The sequence below is a fragment of the Carica papaya genome, chromosome 3 (assembly GCF_054855325.1).
Source record: "Carica papaya isolate Zhongbai chromosome 3, ASM5485532v1, whole genome shotgun sequence".
Taxonomy (NCBI): Eukaryota; Viridiplantae; Streptophyta; class Magnoliopsida; order Brassicales; family Caricaceae; genus Carica; species Carica papaya.
The window spans coordinates 1638400-1655283 of NC_142311.1; the positions used below are offsets into that span (position 1 = coordinate 1638400).

A 16884-nucleotide genomic window follows, 5' to 3' on the forward strand; every position below is an offset into this window, starting at 1 on the left:
TGCTATGTTACTCTTTTAAATTTGTCGCAAGTTATTTAAATTAACTCAGTAATTATTTAAATTACCGTTTTATTAAATATTTTATTAATTCTAATTATTATTTAGTACGACACATGTAAATATTATATTGTATTAGAAAAATTGTTGTCAATTTAAAAAATTTATGACGTAAGAGATACAAAATTCTGGTTTTCATTTTCAATTGGGTTTATTAAGTACAAATCTAAATGACAATTGCTTGTCGACAAAATGTACGTAGCATGAAAAGGAAAGGACATAATTATTATGCCTTTTCAAATTTCAATTGCATGCCGACTTCCCATATATATATATATATACACACACACACACTGTTATTTTCATGGGGTTACTGTAAATTTCTTTTTCTAGCATTCATTTTCCTAGCTTATATTAAAAACATTCATTCCCATATCTTTATTTTATTTATTTATTTTTTTCCTCATAGACATTTCAAATATTCACTTATTACCTCAGCTAGCAAAATTCAATTATTAATGTACTATATTGACTAGTTAGTTAGTCCAATGAAGAAATTATTGTTTTACTAGTCATGAATTAGTGGACTCATCTTTGACATATATTATAAATAATAATAATTTAATTATGGATTTAATATTTTATTGCAATTAATTATGGTAAGTTAATTATTAACTCACGAGGGTTAAGGTATGGTTTTCAATAAATTGATATATTTGGTAGAATTTATTTAAATTTTTATTTAGTTTAATGATGTCGGATGTATTATTTATTTATAAATTTTACAAAATAATAAATAAATAAATAAATAAATCATTTTCTCTCACACATCGGTCTTTTATCCCACGTTAGGGGTAAAATCGTCATTAAACGAAAACGAACTCGCTGCTATATTTATACCAGCGTGCAGTCAGTCTGCAACATGAATGGCTGCCATTCACAGCCACACACTTATCTTCTTCTTCTTCTTCAGACACGAAATACACACTACATACACCATTAATATAAACTTACAGAGGGAGAAACAAACACGATATCTATACTTAACACACCCCTACACAGTTATAAGCTGTCACTCATCTACCTGAACATGGGACTCACTGTGTTGTGCTATATTGGCGTGGTATTAACGGCCGTTAGTTGGACCGTCAATGGCTGCCCGCCGACCGACAGGGCCGCCCTCATGGCTTTTAAGTCCGCGCTCAACGAGACCCGCCATGGTATCTTCGGTTCATGGGTCGGTCCCGACTGTTGTCATAAATGGTACGGCATCAGCTGCGACCCGGAAAGTCACCGGGTTGCCGACATCAATCTTCGCGGCGAGTCGGAGGACCCTATTTTCGAGAGGACTCACCGGACCGGGTTCATGACCGGTTCAATTTCCCCGGAGATCTGCAGACTTACCCGCCTCTCTTCCATCATCATTGCTGACTGGAAGGGGATTTCCGGCGAGATCCCTCCGTGCGTCACGCGTCTCCCGTTTTTGCGCATTCTTGACCTCATCGGGAACAGACTCACCGGCGAGATACCTCCCGGTATTGGCCGGTTGCAACGGTTAACTGTCTTGAATGTAGCGGACAATCAGATATCAGGAAGGATTCCGGCTTCAATTACGAACTTGTCCAGCTTGATGCACCTCGACTTGCGGAACAACCGTCTGACTGGTCCGATTCCCCCGGATTTCGGCCGGCTCAAAATGATGAGCCGGGCTTTACTGAGCGGGAACCAGTTGTCCGGGCCGATACCCTTGTCGATATCGCAGATCTACCGGCTGGCCGATTTGGATCTTTCTTTGAACCAGTTATCTGGACCCATCCCGGCCGCCTTGGGAAAAATGGCGGTTCTTGCGACCTTGAACCTCGACTGCAACAGGATATCGGGGCTGATTCCGGCGACTCTTCTGAACTCCGCCGTAGGTAACCTCAACTTGAGCCGGAACTATCTCCAAGGTCCGATACCCGATGCTTTCGGGTCGACCTCATACTTCATGGTACTCGATTTGTCGCATAACAATTTGAAGGGACAGATACCCAAGTCGATGTTGTCGGCGACGTTTATCGGGCACATGGATTTAAGCTACAACCACCTCTGCGGGAGGATACCCGGCGGCGCCCCGTTCGATCACCTGGAAGCGTCGTCGTTTGTGTACAATGACTGTCTTTGCGGAAAGCCGCTTAAGCCTTGCCGAGTTCATGTCCGGCCGGCGGAGCCCTAGATAGCCGGCTAACCGGAAAATATAGGAAATGAGTGAATATTAAATACTTGATGCTTGTAATTTGTATTATTATTATTATTAATTTATTATTGTTAGTTCAAAAAGATGGGAGGAAAACAATATATTCGTTCGTAATTTTTAATTTTTATTATTTTCTATTTATTGTCACGTGATTTTACTGTGCATGTAATCTGCATGGGTCATGCATGCATGAAAGTCTTAATTCCGTCTTATCAAGGTCTTTTTTTAATAAATAAATAAATAAATAGATTTACGGTTTAACAATTATTTGATGTCTACAATTAATTATAGTTTAGGTTATTATAAATTTCTTAATTAAGCTAAAAATTTATATATCCCCTTCTAATTACTTAATTTTAACTTTATTGATTAATTAAAAACCTTGAACACCTTTGAAAATATTTAGAAAGCACATTAAAGCTAAAATCTAAATTTTGGAAGTTGATGAGACAAGATGATTGGATAATCCGATTATATATATATACTCCAAGGAGACTCTATCTCACTGACATCATTACTTTTTCAAATTGCTAGCTGTTCGGGAACATATATATATATACATATATATACATATACATATTAAATTTAGGAGGCATATATCGATGTGCTAACACTAATTATATACAGTCTCTCTCTCTCGATCTCAATAGGACCGTGCATGAAAACAAGGTTTCTGAATGGGTGGGGGCCGTCTGACATTATGGCCTGGGACCAATTTCCCGTCGACCAGAGCGGCGCCGACTGAAATGTTCCCATCTGATTCTTTCAGTTAAACCTCCCCGGGAAAATCAAATGTTCAAGAAATAAGCAAATCAAAGGAAAAGAAAGAAGCTAAGAACTGGAAGAAAGTAGTGCAAAATAAATAAATCAATGAGAATGTTGTAAAGCAGAAACGATAGTCTCTTCAGCAATTTGCTTTCATTGAGACCCACTAAAATCAATTACATATTTCCAAAAGTCAAAAACTGAAGTAATAAGATAATTCGAAACTTGAATCTCTCTTCATTCTTGTATGTTACTGGTTAATGCTGAAGTAAACAGTATAAGATTCATCCCTGAAGCTCATTAATGGTGAAAAAACAAAGCTCCTGTTGGCCCCTTTTGCAATAAAGCTGATAGGATGGTACTCTGCTAGTCCCTTCTTCATTACAAAGCTGGCTGCTTGGTTATTAAAACCACCCTCCTTGTCTTTGCACTTGAGACTCAGGCCGACACCAGCTACATCGTCCACACCACCGTACACGAAACAACCCTTTTGGCTTTGGGATTCCAACGATACCGTTCCATCTTTCCCATCCAATCCTGTAACTATAAGGAAGCTAGAAGGGTCCCCATTAGCAGAAGAGTTACCAACTGAAATCCCACCATCTGATTCTTGAAGTAGAACCGTTCCGGGAAAATCAAACGGTTCAAGAATGACTTGTTGGCCAATAAAGTCTGAAAGGCTTGAAAAGTTTGATGGTTTTCCACTCAAAATGATTCTAAATGTTGCATGGACAGCAGCATCAGTGCCGGGTTCAGGGTAGTTCTCCATTTTAATCAACTGGTCCGAGTTTGCCAAGACAAACGTGGAGTTTCCTGATTGTTGGGAGAATGTAACAAGGTAGTCATTGTAGTAATTGGGAACGGCAGTGATCCAGTCTGAAAGAGAGCTAACTGATCCAGTTTTGATGTCCAAGTTGCCATGACTATAACCCGCAAGAAGGTAAGGACCATAAAAGATTGCTTGCAAGGAAGCATACTCAGGGCGGTCATCTGAATTTTATCCATAAGAGTTTGTCAGAATACTTCATCCGTAACAAACTATCACCAAATCATAGTAAAAAGCAATTTAATTCAGAATTTTGTGAACTTCAAAGAGTTGATTAGGGGTAAATGAATATTTGAGTTTTCTTCCATGGAAGTACCTTTAATAGCCTCAGTTCTTAGGCTAAGAGGTAATTGCAGTGTTAATTTGTCATTAGGACTCCAGCTGTGAGTCACTGGTAGGAAACTACCTGGAACGGGAAAAGGAATGAAATTTTATTCCTAAATAATAAAAACATTAAATTTCATATATTTAAAAGAACAATTGAGATTAGTCAGAGTGCAACCTGGAGCTGGGAGAGGCAAAGTTCTAGAATTTAATTTCACTTCAGCACCAGTTGAATGCGTCCAAATAGGTACCCGCAAATTCAAAGTAGATGATTTGCCTGCCCCCTGAACAGATCAGTTTGGAAAAAAATTTAGCTTTTCATCTTTGATAATGCAGTAAAAATCTAGTTTATAAGTATATATTACAGCCATGCAAGTTCTCATCTAAGAGAAATATGCAGATAACAATGATATCTCCACTATGATAATGAAACAGCCATGTAAATTCCAAGATCATTCATAACAAATTAATTTTGCTATTTACCTTTTTCAAAGAAAAGTTGAATGTTACTCGCATGCATGGATCCCAAGAAACAACTGGATCAACTTTTTGATTTAGGGATATATGCCCTGATTTCCAATTAACTGAGCTTGATACATACTGGATGATGTAAAGACTAGGCTTATGTCCTTTCTCTTCAAAATATAAGGAATCTCCCAACTTCGAAAATGATTCAATTCCTGCAATAGTATTAAAGAAAGCAAATCATTAGACCGAATGAGCTCACAGAATATGGCAGAAAGGAGATTTACTAATTGAAGAAAAGCAAAAGTTGGATGTAGTAGATAGACCATACCTGTGCCATAGCAGCACCAGAAGGAATCAAACTTTGTCCCCCATCCATGATGGCTCTTGCCCTTGGAAGATCCTGGACCTAATGGTAGCATGTAAATCATTATTCCAGGCTCTGTTCCTCTCTGGATACCAAGCACACCGTTTGTCAAGGCACGCTCGTAGAAGTCTGCATATACCGCTGCTTTTGTCCATCTAAAGAGGTTTCGAGAAATCTGCACAATCAAATATATAGGTTGAACATTTTCCATCAAACTGGTTTTGTATGGCAAACAAAAACAAGCACAAGAAAAGTAAAATGCTAAACCCTTTAAAGAAATCATGAATTTTTTGATATAGATCTCTTATTTACACATGGTTTACAAGAAAGATCACCATTCCCTATGGGAGCCAAATACTCAGAGAGACAATGGTTATATGTCTCATGAGAAAAAAATTGAAAGTTGTCATTACAAACCAAAAGATCATATACTGGAATTCAAGAGATTACCTTTAACATGTTGTAGGTTGCACACGACTCTTCATTTTCAGCTTCAAGAGTGCTTGCCAATCGCTTTGGATCTGTCCTGCTCATAGTTTAGAAAAATAATATCAACTAATGATGGAGAGCCAAATCTTAACAGCCAAGAAATGTGAGCTTTAAATTCTTGATTTTAGTACCACGACTCTTTGTATGATGTCCCTCCTGTTGCATAACTGTGAGAAGAGTTAACAGTTTCCATGAAGAATGTGCTCATTTCCTGGCACAATGGTATGAGGAAAAAATTTATAAGAAACCCTAACAGCCATCTCCCACTTGATATGACAAAAGCACTGCAAACTCAAGAAAGTTACCCTATAAAGTGGATCACCAGTGATTTCGTAACGCATCTGGGATCCAATAACAATGGGGATATGAGTATTGGCATGGAATCCACCTAAACTATCAGCCTACAAGGAAAAAACATAAAGAACTGTGATAACATTATCTAGAAATGTGCCCTTCGTTAACTCTTTTCTCTGAAGCATTTTACGAACTAGGATGCTCTTGTTGAACCTCTGTCCAAAGCATCCTGGTACCTTTCATCAACCCTTTTTCTTTTCTCTTCCTACCAGGACAGAGTTTCCTTAATCCACTACACATTATTGGAGAACAAAAGCCTATAACCAGAAAAAAAAAAAAAAAAAACCAAAGCATTATATCAGTTACCTGAATTGCAAGCAATCCTAGAAAGCATGGTTTGTCAAAAAGATGAGCCAACAGTAAATGCTTTGGATCTCCCTGCATACAACATCATGAGAGGGGTGATATAAGACCAGGCAAGTGAAGAAGAAAATTTCAATTATGTTATTAGAAGCCCAGAGAGGGAGAAGAGAATTATATAAATGATTCACTCACCGTTAAACTGAATAACCTGTAAAGAACATCATTCATTCCACCAGTTTCATCGTTGAGAGATTGCCAGTGTCGTTCAATAGTGTACTTTGTTATGACATTCTGAACCCTGTTGTAAAAGTACTGAGCCATCCATGTAGCCATTTTTAAAGCAAGGCCATTACCAGCTAAGGTATTCTGATCTAAGAGACCAGCAAAGATCTGTCATTATCAACAAATCAAAAGCTAATCATAAGCATATTACAAAAGAACTAGTAAAATTGAAAAGAATAGATCAAACTAGACCATACCTTATGAATTGTATAGTATGGAGCCCAGACATACTGAAGAGCTTCAACACGATCAAATAGCTCAGATGGGAAAGCAGAAAGATATCCCGATCCCATCTTCTCCTGGCAGGTTGATAGAGCAGCCAGTACTGCAGACATTTTCTTATTGAGAGTATCATTGTGAGTGCTAGCCCACATCTGTGCTGTTGCGCTTAAGTAATGGCCTTCAAAATCCAAAATACATGTAGACAAAGTTAAGAGAACTTGAATTTGCTTCTTATGACTTCAATGAGCATAATCCATTAAAACCCACTGGTTTAATCCTAACAATGTACTAAAATTTCACAAGCTTAACAATGGCATTTCAACAGTGTCTTTGAAATTAAGAAGACAGCTTTTGAAAAATCTGCTTATTATCCACGAGAAAAGGGAACAGGTTGGCTGCCTTAAGCACGTGCTATCTTTTTTCTTTGTTCTATTCAAAGCAATACTGAATAAGAAAATTACTTTAGTAGAATACACAGGAACCCAGAGAAACATGCGGGACACCCCAAAAAAATTTCATTCAACTTCCAAAAAGTCTATTTTAGGATCCCATCTCCTGATTCTCGAGGGAATCTAATTGAATTTGGGAAGTAAAAAAGAGAATCATTACCAGCAAATTAAAAAAACAACATATTCATCAAACAGTTTTTTCTTAAGGTTAACAGGAGGCAGAGAGGAAATATATACCTACAAAATGACCTCTGAGCTCAATATTAGGGGCTTCCCACCCTCCATAAGGAGTTCCGGGAGTTGGCAATCCAGCCGTTTTCCTAAAACTCCATACCAAATTATCAGGATCCAACATCAAAAGATACTCCAAATTTGTTTGCTGTGCTTGTCCCTGCACTGACATGGGATCCAACCTGACATCATGCAATGAAATCTCCTGAAGCAAATTTCCCGGTGCTGTAAACCCGCTGGGATTTTTGATTTTCCGATACTCCATTGCCCAGCTCACTTCGTTTTCTTCCTTGAGCATCTTTCTCGGCCGCAAATCAGACCAAACAGAATCATAATTTTGTGTCAAATGGTAGTGACTCAACACCTCTGCCTTCCATGTCTGATTTTTCGAAGTGGAGAGTTCGTGTTGAACAGTATGAGACTGAGGGAACAGGTTCGTGCACTCCTTCCCCAAAACAACATGCAATAGCAGGAAGAGAAGAAATGGTTTCAACAGCAAGAAACCCTCCATTGTTATGAGAAAACCCAGATTAAAAAATGGTTTTGCTACCCAAAAAGAGGATCAAATTCAGGAGAAACGATTCAAAGAGTGATGAGATTAGAAAAACCCAGACTCAGAAACTCAGAAAAATCTGTCAAATCACCCCAATTTGAATGACTTAAATAGAGTGATCAAACAAGTATTGAACTGACATTGGAACTTCCAGAATTCAGTTAGATACTTCAAGCTGAATAGATAAAAGCTTGAACTCAGCGCAGAATCACATGCGACACCTCTATATATAGACAAAAGAAACTGCTGCAGAGAATTTCCAGCTATACATATCAGAAAAGCATCTGGCGAAAGATAAGAATGACTTTCCACTGCAAAACGGATTAGATAACAGTCTAACAGAAATCGGAGAAGAAAAAAATAACTCAAAGAACAATTTACAGGGAAGCGGGAGAGAGAAGATGGATAAGGACAGAGAAGAATCACGGACATGGTATCGATTTTCAAGGGGTTTTTGGATTCAATATTGAGAAGGAGACAGTTTATACTGCAACGAAAAACAAAAACACCAGCTTTATCTGTTACATTACTTAGCGGGTTCATTTCATTTTGAATTTATAGAAAATTAATGAAGTGGAAATTCAAAAACGTTTATTTTTTATTTAAATAATTTTTAAAATGCATAAAAATAAGTCATTTAGTTAAAATCCCTTGAATTTTGGTGTAAAAATTCAATCTTTATTTTTCTATTATAATTTGATCACATTCTGGTTGTATTTCTTTATTTAGTTGAAATTAAATAAAACTAGAATCATACTTATGGCGGCCCCGACTGTTGTCGTAAATGGTACGGAATCAATCTTCGCGGCGAGTCGGAGGACCCTATTTTCGGGAGGGCTCACCGGACTAGGTTCATGACCGGTTCAATCTCCCCGGAGATCTGCCGACTCACCCGTCTCTCCTCCGTTATACTTGCTGACTGGAAGGGGATTTCCGGCGAGATCACTCCGTGCGTCACGCGCCTCCCCTTTTTACGCATTCTTGACCTCATCGGGAACAGACTCACCGTCGAGATACCTCCGGATTCGGCCGGTTACAGCGGTTAACTATCTTGAATGTGGCCGATAATCAGATTTCGGGAAAGATACCACTTCAATTACGAACTTGTCCAGCTTGATGCACCTCGCTTGCGGAACAACCGTCTGACCGGTCCTACCCCCCGGAATTTCGGCCGGCTCAATACCCGTGTCGATATCGCAGATCTACCGGCTAGCTGATTTGGATCTTTCTTTGAACCAGTTATCGGGACAGATCCGGCCGCCTTGGGAAAAATGGCGGTTCTTGCGACCTTGAACCTCGACTGCAACAAAATATCGGGGCTGATTCCGCCGACTCCTCTGAACTCCGCCATAGGTAACCTCAATTTGATTGGTGAGATATATAGTTGGTTTTGATGGATAGACAATCTAGTATAATCATTATTTTTGTTTTGATATTCAGCTAAGTAGCTGGTTAGGAATTGGATTATTAAAATCTAGTAATACTAATAATTAAATATATAAAATAAATTTAACGAAAACAATAACAATACAAAACAATAATATCATCTTTCCTTTAGCAAGAAATATATTTTCACACTGAAGTTTAATTATATGATAGACATAATATATATGTATATATATTTGAACGAACAACAATCTCTCTCTCTCTCTCTCTCTCTAGACCTCAACGGGACCATGCATGAAAGAAAGGTTTCTGAATGGGCATAGTGGTAGGACTTGCAGACTGATTTTTAGCAGATTCAATTTTTATGTAAGCATATACGTACACTTTTCTTTGTTGATCTCCTAGAAGACAATTTGCTTCCTTATTCTTCTAAATTCTTCTGTGAATTATTGCTATTTCACAGAAATTTGTTATTTGCTGGTCTGTTCTTATTTTCCAAAATCTTTCAGTAAAACCTCCCCAGGAAAATCAAATGTTCAAGAAACAAGCAAACCAAAGGAAAAGAAAGAAGCTAAGAACAGGAAGAAAAGTAATGAAAAATAAATAAATGAATGAGAACGTTGCAAAGCAAAAACAATCGTCTCTTCAGCAATTTGCTTTCATAGAGACCCAATAGATTAATAACATATTTTCAAAAATAAAAACTATAATAATAGCATAATCGACTTGTTGAAACTTGAATCCCTAGATATACTTATATGTTACTGGTAAATACTGAAGTAAACAGTATATGATTCATCTCTGAAGCTCATTAATGGTGACAAAACAAAGCTCCTCTTGGCCCCTTTTGCAGTAAAACTGATAGGATGGTAGTCAACTAGTCCCTTCTTCATTACAAAACTGGCTGCTTGGTTATTAAATCCACCCTTCTTGTCTTTGCACCTGAGACTCAGGCCTGCACCTGCCTCATAGTCCACACCACTGTACACAAAACAACCCTTTTGGCTTTGGGATTCCAATGACACTGTTCCATCTTTCCCATCCAATCCGGTGACTAACAGGAAGCTGGAAGCATCCTCTTCAGCAGGAGAGTTACCAACTGAAATCCCACCGTCTGATTCTTGAAGTAGAACCTTCCCGGGATAATCAAATGGTTCAAGAATGACTTGTTGGCCAATTAAGTCTGATAGGCTTGAAAAGTTTGATGCTTGTCCACTCAAAATGACTCTAAATGTTGCATCGACAGCAGCATCAGTGCCGGATTCAGGGTATTTCTCCATTTTAATCAATTGGTCCGAGTTCGCCAAGACAAACTTAGAGTTTCCAGACTGTTGGGAGAAGGTAACCAGGTACTCATTGTAGCGCTGGGGGATGGGAGTGATCCAGTCTGAAAGAGAACTAACCGATCCAGTTTTGATGTCCAAATCGCCATGACTGTAACCCGCAAGAAGGTAAGGACCATAAAGGATTGCTTGGAAGGAAGCATATTCGGGGCGGTCATCTGAATTTTACCCAGAAAAGTTTGTCAGAACACTTCATCCATAACAAACTATGGCCAAATCATAGTAAAAAAGCAATTTTCTTTACAAATTTGTGAACATGAATCCTATAAAAATAGTAAGAAGATTCAAAGAGCTGATTAGGGGGAGATGAGTTTTTGAATTGAGAATTAGAAAAGATATACAGGTGTTTTGTGCATCTTTAGAAACAGGGTTGTCTTCCATGAAAGTACCTTTAATGGCCTCAGTTCTTAGGCTAAGAGGTAATTGCAGTGTTAATTTGTCATTAGGACTCCAGCTTTGAGTAACTGGTAGGAAACTACCTGGAAAGGGAAAAGGAATGAAATTTTATTCAAATGTACAAGACTTACATATTTAAAAGAATAATTGAGATTAGTCAGAGTGATACCTGGAAGTGGGAGAGGCAAAGTTTCAGAATTTAATTTCGCTTCAGCACCATTCGGATGTGTCCAAATAGGTATCCGCAAATTCAAGGTAGATGATTTGTCTACCCCCTGAAAGAATCAGTTTGGAAGAAAATTTAACTTCTCGTCTTTGTTTTCAAGTAATAATGCAGTAAAAAACTCGTTTATAAGTATATATTACAGCCATATAAGCTCTCTTCTAAGATAAATAGGCAGATAGCAATGATATCTCCATTAGGATAATGGAACACTCATGTAAACCCCAAGATCATCCATAGCAAATTAATTTTGCTAGTTACCTCTTCCGAAGAAAATGTGATTGTTATTCGCATATATGGATCCCAAGAAACAACTGGATCAACTTTTTGATTCAGGGAAATTTGCCCTGATTTCCAATTAACTGAGCTTGATACATACTGGATGATGTAAAGACTAGGATTATCTCCTTTCTCTTCAAAATATAAGGAATCTCCCAACTTTGAAAACGATTCAATTCCTGCAATAATATTAGAGAAAGCAAAATCATTAGACTGAATAAACTCAACAAAATATGGAAGAAAGCAGATATACTAATTGAGAAAAAGCAAAAGTTGGATGTAGTAGATAGACCATACCTGTACCATAGCAGCACCAAAAGGAATCAAACTTTGTCCCCCATCCATGATAGCTCTTGCCCTTGGAAGACCCAGGACCTAGTGGTAGCATGTAAATCATTATTCCAGGCTCTGTTCCTCTCTGGATGCCAAGCACACCGTTTGTCAAGGCACGTTCATAGTAGTCTGCATATGCTGCTGCTTTTGTCCACCTAAAGAGGTTCCGAGAAACCTGCATAATCAAATATGTAGGATGAACATTTTCCATCAAACTGGTTTTGTATGGCAAACCCCCACAAAAAGCACAAGAGAAGTAAAATGCTAAATCATTTAAAGAAATCATGATTTTTTAGATATAGATATCTTATTTACACAGGGACATAATGGTTACATGTCTCAGAAAAAATCAAGGTTGTCGTTACATACCGAAAGATCACATCTTTGAATTCAAGAGATTACCTTTAACATGTTATAGGTTGTACACGACTCTTCATTTTCAGTTTGAAGAGTGCTTGCCAATCGCTTTGGATCTCTCCTGCACATAGTTTAGAAAAGTAGTGTCAACGGATAATAGAGAACCAAACCTTAACGGTCAAGAAATGTGAGCTTTAAATTCTTAATGTTAGTACCAGAACTCATTGTATGATGTCCCTCCTGTTGCATAACTGTGAGAAGAGTTAACAGTTTCCATGAAGAATGTGCTTATTTCCTGGCACAATGATATTAGGAAAAGTTTTATAAGAGATCTTAACAGCCATCTCCCACTTCAGATGACAAAAACTCTGCATCCTCAAGAAAGTTACCTTATAAAGTGGTTCTCCAGTGATTTCATAACGCATTTGGGATCCAATAACAACAGGGATGTGGGTATTGGAATGGAAGCCAGCTATATCATCAGCCTACAGGGAAAAACATAAAGAACTGTCTGATAACGTTATCTAGAAATGTACCCTTCATTAACCCTTCTCTGTATAGCATTTTACGAACTAGGATTCTCTCATTGAACCTCTGTCACACTACTTTTCATTAACCCTTTTATTTTCTCTTCTTACCAGGATAGAGTTTCTTTAGTGGACTACTTAAAGGTCCAACATTATCAGAGAACAATAGCCTATGACCAGAAAAACAAAACCATATGTCAGTTACCTGAACTGCAAGCAATCCTAGAAAGCATGGTTTGTCGAAAAGATGAGCCAACAATAAATGCTTTGGATCTCCCTGCATAAAACATCATGAGAGGGCTGCGTCAGGAGCTTAAGATTTCTCTTCTTTTTTTTTTTTTTTTTTTTTGATAACTTCACACCTACATATAATGCAAAAACCTAGCTGCTATAGCTGATACAGAACCAGGCAAGTAAAAAAGAAATTTTCAATTGTGTTAACAGAAGCCCAGATAGGGACAACGGAATCATACAAATGAATTTACTCACCGTTAAGCTGAATAATCTGTAAAGAACATCATTCATTCCACCAGTTTCATCGTTAAGAGATTGCCAATGTCGTTCAATACTGTACTTCGTTATGACATGCTGAACCCTGTTGTAAAAGTACTGAGCCATCCATGTTGCCATTTTTAAAGCATGATCATTGCCAGCAAAGATATACTGATCTAAGAGACCAGCAAAGATCTGTCATCATCAACAAATCAAAAGCTAATCATAAGCATATTACAACAAAACTAGCTAAATTGCAAAGAATAGATCAAACTAGACTATACCTTATGAACGGTATAGTATGGAGCCCAGACATACTGAAGAGCTTCAACACGATCAAATAGCTCAGAGGAGAAAGCAGAAAGATATCCCGATCCCATCTTCTCCTGGCAGGTTGATAAAGCAGCCACCACTACAGACATTTTCTTATTGAGAGTATCATTGTGAGTGCTAGCCCACATCTGTGCTGTTGCGCTTAAGTAATGGCCTTCAAAATGTCAAAATACAGGGAGACTAAGCTAACAAAGCTTGAACAAGAATGTCTTGGAAACTTGAATTTGCTTCTTGTAACATCAATGAACATAATCCATTGAAAACACACTGGTATAGTCCCAACAATGTAACAAAATTTCACTAGCTTAACAAAGGCATTTCAACATTGTCCTTGAAATAAAGAAGAAAGCTTTTGAAAAATATGCTTATTTTTCAGAGAAAAGGGAACAGGTTGGCTGCCTTAAGCATGCTTTATCTCTCTTCTTTGTTCCATTCAAATCAATACTGAATAAGAAAATTACCTTAGTAGAATACACAGGAACCCAGAGAAACGTGTGGGATACCCAAAAAAAAGGGCCCAAATTTTGTTTTTAGAACAAAAAAGTTTCATTGAACTTCCAAAAAGTCTCCTTTAGGACACCATCTCCTAATTCTCGAGGGAATCTAATCGAATTTGGGAAGTAAAAAAGAAGAGAATCATTACCCACAAATTAAAGAAACAACATACTCATCAAAAAAAATTTCTTAAGATTAACAGGAGGCAGAGAGGAAATATATACCTACAAAATGACCTCTGAGCTCAGTATCAGGGGCTTCCCAACCTCCATAAGGAGTTCCTGGAGTTGGCAATCCAGCCGTTTTCCTAAAACTCCATACCAAATTATCAGGATCCAACATCAAAAGATACTCCAAGTTTGTTTGCTGTGCTCGTCCCTGCACCGACATGGGATCCAACCTGACATCATGCAATGAAATCTCCTGAAGAAAATTTCCGGGCGCTTGGAACCCGCCGGGATTTTTGATTTTGCGATACTCCATTGCCCAGCTCACTTCGTTTTCTTCCTTGAGCATCTTTCTCGGCAGCAAATCAGACCAAGCCGAATCATCAGTTGGTGTCAAGTGGTAGTGACCCAACACCTCTTCTTTCCATGTCTGGTTTTTCGAAGTGGAGAGTTCGTATCGAAGAGTATGGGACTGAGGAAACTGGTTCGTACACTCCTTCGCCACAACAGTATGCAATAGCAAGAAGAGAACAAATGGTTTTAACAGCAAGAAACCTTTCATTGTTATGAAAAAAAAAAACCCAGATTAAAAAATGGTTCTGCTACCCAAAAAGAGGATCAAATTCAAGAAAAACGATTCGAAGAGTGATGAGATTTGGAAAACCCAGACTCAGAAACTGAGAAATCTGTTAACTAATCTTTAAAAAATTGCAGAAATGGGACTGATAGGGCAAATTAGAAGAAGACAAAAGCTGGACTTGAAAAACATATATGAAATTGGTAGCAAATTAGCCTATATATAACCAACTAAACCATAATTCCTATGAAGCATGAAGCAATTAAAACGTGAACTGAAATGGCAAAACTTAGAAACAATTAAAGCATGAACCATAAAAATCTCTAACAAACAAGTAAAAAGTTACTGTCAATAAAATCAACCCCAATTTGAATAACTTAAATAAACAGAGTGATCAAACAAGCATCGAACTTATATTGGAACTTCCAGAAATCTGTTAGATAGTTCAAGCTGGATAGTTAAAAGCTTGAACTCAGCGCAGAATCACATGCGACATCTCTATATATATAGACAAAAAAAAAAAAAAAGTGTCGCAGACAATTTCGAGCTACATCTATCAGAAATGCATCTCGTGAAAGATAAGAAATACTTTTCATTGAAAAAGGGACTGGGTAATAGTCCCAAAAGAAATCGAAGAACAAAAAATTAATTCAGAGAGGAATTTACAGGGAAGCGGGAGAGAGAAGACGGATAAGGACAGAAAAGAATCACGGATATGGTGGTGATTTTCAAGGGTTTTGTTGGATTCAATATTGAGAAGGAGACAGTTTATACTGCAACGAAAAACAGAAACAAAGCCAGTTTTAGCTGTTACGTTACGTTACGCAGAGGGTTTATTTCATTTTGAATTTAAGAAAATAATAATTAATCAAAATTTAATTAGAGCAGAATTCTTAATTATATTAAATTGTATTTCTTATACATAAGTTTATATATATATATATATATAATTGATTTTTTATAATATTACGAAAGTTAATTACGATATTTTTCACAAATTCATAATGATTACTTTTTTTAGTTTAACAACTTGAATGTCAAAGTCTACCAATCACTATCATCGTACAGCGACATGTTTGGTGTCGTGTAATAATGTTTCACATTAATCACACACTTAATTATAAGTTAATTAATCCATAATCACTGGCTAATTAACAATTCTATTCATTATAAAACACAAGTAACCAATTAAAACAAAATGCTCGTGGATTATTATTTGGATTATACCAGATTTTAATCTAATTAAATAAAATACTTAAAACTTTGGAGACTATTTTTATTTTTAAAAAGTTGTCTAAAGGAGGGAGGAAGAAATTCAATCATACAATTCTTCTTCTTCTTCTTCTTCTTCTTAGAATTGAAAAATAGGTTTATCTTGCCAGCTAGTAGATGTTCCACTTTCTAAAGACAATAAAGCTATAATTACATATATACATACATATATATATATATATATAAGTCTAAAGAATATAACTTCAAGAGAATATACAAGTAGGCATACCTTTTTTTTTTTAGCTAGTTCATAAATTAAGAAACAAGTTGCAATTTTCTTTTTTTTTTTCTAAAAAAAAAATTAAAATCTAACGACATATCATAAATATTTAAAAAAATAAATTTTAAATTTAGTAACTTGTGAACCGTACTTTATTAGAACTGTGACGTTAAGTTCGTTTTAAGAATAATAAATATTTTGTTAGAATTGTGAATCTTTTTTAAAGTATTATTACGATATTCGTACTTAATTTAAAACAATAAATATATCTTAAACGTAATAATAATACTTATAGAAAATAATTACTTCAATAGTTTGTACCTTTTTATTTTTTTTTTTGTGTTTTATAAAAAATATATGTATATAATTTTAAATTTATAATTTTTTTTTGGTTTAAAAGTGTAATAAGTCCACTAAATTATATTATTTTATATAATATTAAAATACTCCAATATTTATAACTCAATTATTTAACACCTAATTAAAATGCTTACAAAATCTAAAAATAATATTTTATTATTGGAACAATTTTTTTTTTTTTTACATAATGTTTACCGATAATTAATATATAAACTAATATTATAATTATTTAAATTGTAGTTTAAAATAGAAATCTCAATT

General features: G+C 36.4%; 3 protein-coding genes and 1 pseudogene across 3 annotated transcripts; 2 read left to right on the plus strand and 2 right to left on the minus strand.

Annotated features, from left to right (window-relative positions):
* Positions 1–902: 902 nt before the first annotated feature.
* Positions 903–2316, plus strand: LOC110811901 (uncharacterized). Its single transcript, XM_022038528.2, has one exon. The coding sequence runs from the start codon at positions 1088–1090 to the stop codon at positions 2210–2212; it is 1125 nt and encodes a 374-aa protein (XP_021894220.1). The 5' UTR covers positions 903–1087; the 3' UTR covers positions 2213–2316.
* Positions 2317–3072: 756 nt separating this feature from the next.
* LOC110811885 (uncharacterized) lies at positions 3073–9222 on the minus strand. The gene is made up of 12 exons (XM_022038499.2): positions 7317–9222; positions 6606–6808; positions 6319–6516; positions 6130–6201; positions 5775–5870; positions 5601–5680; positions 5431–5506; positions 4945–5155; positions 4632–4828; positions 4327–4432; positions 4141–4230; positions 3073–3988 (listed from the first exon to the last, which is right to left on the minus strand). The coding sequence occupies exons 1-12, from the start codon at positions 7819–7821 to the stop codon at positions 3249–3251; spliced, it is 2574 nt and encodes an 857-aa protein (XP_021894191.1). The 5' UTR covers positions 7822–9222; the 3' UTR covers positions 3073–3248.
* On the plus strand, positions 8294–9296 carry LOC110811827 (uncharacterized; annotated as a pseudogene).
* Positions 9297–9834: 538 nt separating this feature from the next.
* Positions 9835–15555, minus strand: LOC110811884 (uncharacterized). The gene is made up of 12 exons (XM_022038498.2): positions 14252–15555; positions 13484–13686; positions 13197–13394; positions 12913–12984; positions 12570–12665; positions 12396–12475; positions 12226–12301; positions 11788–11998; positions 11473–11669; positions 11158–11263; positions 10982–11071; positions 9835–10750 (listed from the first exon to the last, which is right to left on the minus strand). Exons 1-12 carry the CDS (start codon positions 14754–14756, stop codon positions 10011–10013), a joined length of 2574 nt encoding a protein of 857 aa, XP_021894190.1. The 5' UTR covers positions 14757–15555; the 3' UTR covers positions 9835–10010.
* Positions 15556–16884: the final 1329 nt, after the last annotated feature.

Coding starts and splice junctions, on each gene's coding strand:
- LOC110811901 (XM_022038528.2), top strand. CDS start 1,088: ATGGGACTCACTGTGTTGTGCTATATTGGCGTGGTATTAACGGCCGTT.
- LOC110811884 (XM_022038498.2), bottom strand. CDS start 14,756: ATGAAAGGTTTCTTGCTGTTAAAACCATTTGTTCTCTTCTTGCTATTG. Junction 13,687..14,251: donor GCTCAGAGGTCATTTTGTAG/GTATATATTTCC, acceptor GACATTTTGAAG/GCCATTACTTAAGCGCAACA. Junction 12,476..12,569: donor CTGGAGAACCACTTTATAAG/GTAACTTTCTTG, acceptor TCATTGTGCCAG/GAAATAAGCACATTCTTCAT.
- LOC110811885 (XM_022038499.2), bottom strand. CDS start 7,821: ATGGAGGGTTTCTTGCTGTTGAAACCATTTCTTCTCTTCCTGCTATTG. Junction 6,202..6,318: donor ACAGGTTATTCAGTTTAACG/GTGAGTGAATCA, acceptor TGTTGTATGCAG/GGAGATCCAAAGCATTTACT. Junction 4,231..4,326: donor TTTGCCTCTCCCAGCTCCAG/GTTGCACTCTGA, acceptor TTCCCGTTCCAG/GTAGTTTCCTACCAGTGACT.